At 37.1% G+C, this 8,085-nt stretch overlaps 1 protein-coding gene across 2 annotated transcripts in view; it reads left to right on the forward strand.

Moving 5' to 3' along the window:
- Positions 1-4,597, forward strand: part of kkv (hyaluronan synthase-like protein kkv) — a 217,316-nt gene extending 212,719 nt beyond the window's left edge. For both annotated transcript variants that reach the window (XM_069835543.1, XM_069835542.1), the window contains exons 22-23: positions 1,193-1,430; positions 1,927-4,597. In XM_069835543.1, the coding sequence (XP_069691644.1) occupies positions 1,193-1,430; positions 1,927-2,270 (582 nt within the window). In that variant the 3' untranslated portion in view covers positions 2,271-4,597. The remainder of the gene's footprint in view (positions 1-1,192; positions 1,431-1,926) is intronic.
- Positions 4,598-8,085: the final 3,488 nt, after the last annotated feature.

Genomic DNA, 8,085 nt, shown 5'->3' on the forward strand with positions numbered 1-8,085 from the left:
TCCGGGCCGGATATCGAACCCGGGACCTTTGGCTAAACGCCCAAGGCTCTACCAACTGAACCAATCAGGAACTATACCAGACCCCGACTCAATTTCTTCCTTTATATCCACAGACCTCAAAGTGGGCTGACAATCGTCAACCAACCAACGATGAGTACGTACAAACTCGTGTGACTTGAATTGTGATTTTCTGTTAACGAACAGTGACGTGTATTATGCAAATCTAGCTCTCAGGTGTAGCTCCCTGTGAAACTAATTTGAATAATTTCAAGGAAAAAATTGTGCCGGGGCCGGTATCGAACCCGGGACCTTTGGCTAAATGCGCCAAGGCTCTACTAACTGAGCTACCCACGAACTTGAAATTATTCAAATCAGCTTCACAGGGAGCTACACCTGAGAGCTAGATTTGCATCTTAAATTTGTTTCGTCATTTCGTTAAGGCCCATATTTTTGTCGCATAAGCAAGAATAGATAATTTGCTTATTAATGTATAATTTTTATTTTCTGAAAATAATAATTGTACTATTTATTAAGTAGCTAACACGGTAATGTGACCTGTTTGCGTTGTATATTCCATTGTTTCTTTCGTAATTTCATGTTCAAGGAGAGGAAATAATGTTTGATTTTTCAAGAGAGATATATGCTCTGCAATTTTTACACTGCAAGTGAAATACAGATATAACCACATTTCAGAGGTTGAATTTACTTTCGATTTCATGATAAAAAGAGGATGAGGGATCAGTTAATGGATTTATTCATTTGTAAGAGTCGTATCTATTGTAACATATAAGTCATTCATTATCTTGTGAAACCTACCCGCGTCCAAGGAGAAAGAAGAAGTGGACTGGGAAGCTTCCCTCCCTCGCTACACTTCCACTTGAAGCTCACTAGCTCGCTTACCCTCAACATAAGGTTTTTACTATGAGCTACTACGACACGCACAAGCATTTGGCTTCATTAGATAACGAATGACTTATATCTGATTTCTCTTATTTTCATCTGAAGACGACGAATGTCTAACCACCGAAATGTCGTGATATACACATTTCAGTAGCAATGATAGGACAAGTGTCAAATTCAAATCTAGAAACAAAATAAATTTCTTATTTTACTTTACTTTACGATCCTAGAGTTAGATTGATAGAATTTCAAACACCTGAAATAGGCAGTAACTCAGCTGGCATTTTTTCAGGTGGAGGAAACGTCCCAGGACGCTATCATAGACAAAAACTTCGTGCAGATAGTGAAGAACTTACAGCGGTTACGAGGCATAGATGGGAACAACGATGATTCTGGCACAGACAAAGTGGAGAGACGTCGAACAATTCAGAACTTGGAGAAGAATCGCCAGAAGAAGAGACCTATTGGCACCCTGGATGTCGCCTTCAAGCAGAGATTCTTCAACATGACATCAGAAGGTGCCGTCACTGGTGAGCACGAAACTTGACATTACATAGTCTTTGAAATCGTCTTAGTATTTTAATTAAATCTAATTATTTTTTCCTTTTGGAAACGGAAGGGCCTTCTAAGAACAATCGTTATAGTACTGTCCAAATTTCACGAGAGGATCCCTGCGAGGCGTGTATGGTCCTAGCGGGGTAAGAGGAGAGAGTAAGCCAGTAACTCAGCATTCTTGAAGGAGCAGGTAGATGGGAGTGATGTTAGTGGCGGACTGGTACAAACAAGGCTCAGTCAATGGCCGGCCGATTCAGTGTCGGGGATAGGTTATAAGAGTGGGGGGAAAACTCGCATTCCTTGCTCGGATCTTCTCGTGAAATGCAGACTGTATGATGACGATAATGATAATTTCAGTAAATTCGGGTTTTATATAGAGACTTATATCTGGATTAGATTTGGAAGATATGTTTATCTGGATACAACTCACATTATCCTACTTCACGTGTAAACAAACTGATTTCTGTTCAGGGACTCCTGTACTGGGCCGGAAGCTGACATTACGCAAGGAAACGATTAAGGCTTTGGAAGTGCGCCGAAACTCGGTGATGGCTGAGAGACGCAAGTCACAAATGAAGACCCTGGGAGCTCACAATGGCTTACCTGTCAACAACAACAATAGTCGAAGCCATCGCAGTTCTACAGCAGGAATCTTCGACAGACCTGTAGGCGGCCAAGTCAATAGAGGGTACGAATCAGAGGACGATCTGGATACCAGAAACTCTGTCAGACTGCAGAACATCGCGAGCAGGAACTCCGTAAGCTGGCAGGACCCGGAGATAGGAAGACGGAATTCCATCAACCAACATCTGTAGGGGATTTAAGACTGACTGACTTTGGTACCGCAGACGATGAACTCGTGTGAAATTTTGTCACTTCTCAGAGCCTGTACACACGCTACCACTCAGTAGAGCGTCTCAGCGTCGCAATAGCTAGCAAAGCATTGTTTTAAATAGAGGCATTCAAACTTAAAGTACAACCGTGTCGCTGTGATAATCGACGGCCGATCTTCTGTACTAACAGTTTAGCAACACTGAAATTTTTAGTTGAAAAAGTAATGGAATAAAATTAATGAGTTGTGCTAAGGTAATGCGTTCTAGCTATACAGCAGCGCCATTCGGAAGCGCTGCTGAGTGGTTGTGTGTGAAACGGCACTTGATTCAATAGAAGCTGTACATGAAAGTTAAAATCTATAAAACAATATTCCTCGCAAGAACTACTGACTGATAGTGTATATTATCAGTGTCCAACACTAAGCCATAGACACCGATATAGTAAGTAATCCACAGTTTTTAAAATCTTCTAATCTTACCTTTTATTTTTAAGAGAGGGGATTTTATACTTTCTTACCATAATTTGCCTTATAGTTTTAAAAAAATGATTGCAATTAAATTTATCAAGAGAAGATGGTTAATTTTGTAATGTCAGGAATGACTGTGGAAAATTCAAATGATTAAAGCAGATAAGAAACAATATGCGAGATCTCATAAAATTGATCTGTTATTTACTAATGATAGAGATCATATAAAACGAACAAGGAAAACATTAAGGATTCCGAGAAAATGTTACTAAATTAACTATTGTATCGGAGAATAGACTGAAGACTATAAGATTATCTCCAGAAACAAATATTGTTTACGACTGTAATAACAGAGTGAATGTTTTACAACACAATAATTAGTACGAAAACAAATTTTAAAATTATTTATGATACATTTTAAAACGATAAATTCATTTCTATATTTGTGATAAACTATTTATCCCAAAGCGTAAAAGCCTTCTCATCTTATCTTTCATTTCTTTTAAGACAGAGAATTTTATATTTTCTTAACATAAATTGCCTTACAGATTTAAAAAGTCACTACAATTAAATTTATGTGGTTATTATATTTGGGTTTAACGTATAATTACTTACTCTATAATGCAGCAAATAAAACGAGATGGAATCATTTTTGTTATACATCTAAAAGTTTATAATAAATAAGTAACATGGTGATTGAATTGTTTGAACGCGTCAGGGAATACGTAAGTAGAGAATCCAATTGGTTATTTTGGTGTTTCTAACACAGAATGTTCTGCTAAGAATGTGTTTTCCATATCTATTAACATGTGAATCTCTGTTAAGAATGTAACAGAATACAAGTTATTCTGTTATATATTAATATAAGTTTCATATTTTCAGCAATTGGATAAAACGATCAATGTTAACCTTCACAAAAAATTAATTTTTGTGATGCTTACGAACAATTTTCAATGGAAATATCTAAATTTTGACCAAAATTCCACTTTTCGTGTCTTCAAACTGACCAACAATCTTTCAAGTTAACTAATGGGAAGCTTTATTATGTAATCGATCATAAAATATTTATATAAAAGCGAGGAGGAGTTTTCAGTATAATGATGATTTCACGAATACAAAGACCAAAATTATCAATAAATACGTACTATGACACATGACAACGGGAAATGAAAACCTAGTCAAATATATGACAAATGCATTGAATTTATTTATCACTGAAAATGCTGAGACGGTACTATCTGTCCCTTGCTTAGCATACGTCATCCATAAGGCTGCCACAACTTGGCACCGCTATTTTAGAGATCTTTTGATCTCTGTCTGCCAGGTAGAAAATACTCAAATTTACACTGCCTGTTGGATTATTGAAGTTACTAGAGAATTCAATACTCAAAGGGCACTAGATAGTCCTTTTCAAACCCAGAAACTAAATGATATTATTTTTTCCTTATTTACATTTTTATGGTAAGCTCTAAGAATTTTTTTGTCCGCTTTTGACCAATATCTGATTAACTTCACACATCAATTAGACGTGAAACTGGATACTATTTACGTCATGCTGAAATTATAGCAGAAGTACATGACAGAGGTTTCACTAAAGTGTAAGTTTATCCTGATTTTATTTCTAGCAAATAAGGTATAATTAAACAGTTGTGCAAATGAAAGACGAGGATATTCATCTATTTTTTATACAATCAAGCTTACATTTCTTGCATTTTGCTAATATAAAGAAACATTGTGATATTTAAATGAGTAAAAATGAGTGTAACTTAAGCTGTAATGGTATTTTCTGTGTTTTGTGGCTTGTACAAAATTGGAATAAAAGAACAGAGAATTTATATTTGATTCGATGTACGTGTTACTTATATTTCTCATACAATTTCCAATTAATTTCACAAGAGATTAGCTAAAACTGTACTCGAGAACCTTTAGGTCTACTCTCAGTCATTTTTTTTACGGAAAGCAGTAGAGACCATATATTTCACTTTTCAGAAAGAAAGAAAGAAAGAAAGAAAGAAAGAAAAGAAGGAATGAATAAATAAAAAAAACGAACGAACAAACAAATACAAACAAACAAAGATAAGCAGACAAACAGAAAAAAAGGTAAGTAAACAAAGAATGAATAAATAAATAGGTAAAGAAATAAATAACTAAATAAATGTATGAATGAGTAAGCGAATGAATGAGTAAGTGAATGAGTAAATGTGTAAGTGAGTGAATGAAGAAATGAACGAATGAATGAATAAAGGCAGACAGGCAAGCAGACAACAGATCAATAGACAAATACTTACTTACAAATGGCTTTTAAGGAACCCGCAGGTTCATTGCCACCCTCACATAAGCCTGCCATCGGTCCCTATCCTGTGCAAGATTACTCCAGTCTCTATCATCATATCTTATTGTATGGATTCGTAACAAGCTGTTTTTTACGGCGATGGATTGTTAGCCCTTCGCCCAACCACCAAGCTGGAGGACTACCCCTTATCGGCTGTCCACGACTGCTTATTCAATATATTCGCAGCTACACTCCATATCTGGAGGCCGTCTTCTCTATCCGTAACCTGAGGATGCGCCATACAGTGGTGATAGGGACATGTAGATAAATAAATAAATTACACAATATCACACAAGGAAACGAACAAATACACAAATAAATAATATGATAAATAAATAGGATGAATAAATAAATAAGCAAATAAATAATACATGTGCGACTATTTGGATTTCAAAAATCATTCCCAATATAGAAACGGCAAAACAGAATAAGCTCAACAACGGCAACAGTGCTAGCCTTTTGGCTTAGAAAAACCTATTTCCGGTACTTCTATTTCTGCTACAACTACTATTCCAGTCGTAGCAGCTCAGATGGAAGACTGGGCATTGGAAGAGTCCGTGTTCGTCATTATAACTTTCAGGACGGTTTCGGGCCGGATGCACTCAAACACCTCTCAAATTGAATACCGGGGATAAAATTTCGACCAGAACTTGGTACTGGCTACATCATCATTTTCTCGTTCCAAGGTCAAGGAAGCATGTGAGCTCTACCTCTATACGCCGCACTGCACCACGGGATATATTTACCTAATAGGCCTACTGTCCTATTTCCTTGAGTATAAGAAATAACATAAACATCTTTCCAGATTCGAAAATGAACTGGAAAGAACTGTTTTTAAACAACTGAACGACAAAAGAGCTTAATATGAAGTTATCAACAAAAAAATAATAGCATTCAGTGGCAGAAACCTAGTAAGAATTAAAATAGTAATGGAGAATGTTATCACTGAACAATTGAACTGTTCTAATTATTTGGGATGTCAGATCCCTTATATGAAAAACAAAAATGCATTGATATAAAAATGAACAGATTTAGGCAACTCTGTGGCACATTAAGACAAGCATTAAAAATAGATAAGAAAGAAGACTATACCCAAATTATAAAAATTCATGGGCATTCCAATCCTTATACATGGATCTGATAGTTGGACAATCAAGAAAAGTCAAATAAAAAGAACAGAAACCTCTGAAATACAGCAGCTGGGTATACTGCCCTAAACAAAGGAGCAATAATAGTATACCATGACATACAGACCTAGATATAAAAATAGTATTACTGAAATCATTAAAAATTATAAGAGTAAATTGAAAGAACATTATGTAGTATAAGACGCAAATTCAATTGTTCAGGTTTTATTCATTTTCTAAACAATCTTAAAATTCTGGTACTGGCATATTACACATTAAATGGAAATTTTTGCATCGCCACTCATTGCCATAACTTCATCGTAACTATAAACAGAATCCAAAAGGGCCATAATCTTATACTTCTTTATCGCATCATTTGAGGCTTGCTTGGCTTGACTTTTCGAGGACCTGGCCTTGGACGGATCCTTGCACTTAAGCTTGCTTTGAACCATTGTGCGCCATATATACTGTATGTAATGATTGTCTAATTCCGACAGATGATCTGGGTAGCGTTTGTGAATCCGATGCTGTCTCAGCCTTGAGAGGGCCAAATCCCATCCTCAGACCAGTGGCTTATAAGTCCCAGAAGCCCAAACTTTTCCTATATCAGCATCGGAAATTCAAGACTTACCCCTGCCTATTTTTAACTATTTCAGATGATATGAAAAATGAGGGAGAGGTGAAGAGTGTTAGTGGAATGAGAGAAATGGGAGTAACCCGATAAAAATATACTGGCATCTACAAATGTCTGCCTTGTCCTCCACAAATTCTATCACGATCTACCAGAGGATCGAATCCGTACCGCATGGATAGAAGACCAGAGCACTAGTGCTTCAGTCACAGACGCTGCTCAGTCAAGGTTTAAACTCTCTCCTGTTGTATCTACTTTCAGATAAGAGAATTACGGCTGGAGAGGGAAGTGACGTTGTTCAGATTCTTATCAGCTATTGAGAGTGACATCCTGGGGTAGTGATTATATCAGATAAAGAATTGTGACAGTAGGAATCCTGCAAATGCTGCTTTAGGAAGAATATAATTGTGGATGACTTGTTGAAACTTCGCTTAAAATTAGTAGGGTATTTTACTTTCTGCGAAATACCAAAGTCCTGCGTTTGGACACCTAGAGTCTCCAATAGAGTCCTGCATAACCGGTTACGAAAGATAAAACAGACAGATTGCTAGTGAACGCCTGGCGCTATAGACAATATGCGAAGCTCTTCCGTCTCGCGGAGTAGTCCAATGTTCGATTTAACGAATGTCCGAGTCTCACTCGGTTGGACGGCTCTGGATCATGAACGACAGACAATATTGAGCCATCCAGGAGTTCCAAGAATCGTTGCAAGGAAGCGATTATCATCTTGTACCTTTCAAATGATAGTTCCTCCTCTCTCCTCATTGGTTGAAGCACGCATCATGAAATGTTATTGCAAGTTATCTTGAACCTTATGTACATCCCCTAAGTCTGTCTTTCGAACTGCTCGGTACGGCATGTACTCATCAACGTAACGGCACGGCAAGAATGCCCCTCCCTCGGGTAATGCGACTCTTTTCAGAAAACGTTGGTTCTTTCACTTCACGGCTCTCTACTGTAAAAGAACTTGGTTCAATATAGACATCATCATCTCACGACACTCCGGTTTTGAGGGGAGAACATGGTTTCGTAGCAGGTTTTAATTAACCTGTAATGAGTAAGTATTTGAATATAATCGTTTGTACACTCCTCCTCTCTCATCCGGGCTGGGGAGCGACAATGGCAGAGTTACTACAGCTATTTTTATACATTATATAGGTCTACATGACTTACACCTACAGCACCTTCATTTCATTCAGACGCTAAATAACCTAGATGTTGATACAGCGTCGTAAAATAA

This window comes from Periplaneta americana, chromosome 9, assembly GCF_040183065.1.
Source record: "Periplaneta americana isolate PAMFEO1 chromosome 9, P.americana_PAMFEO1_priV1, whole genome shotgun sequence".
NCBI lineage: Eukaryota > Metazoa > Arthropoda > Insecta > Blattodea > Blattidae > Periplaneta > Periplaneta americana.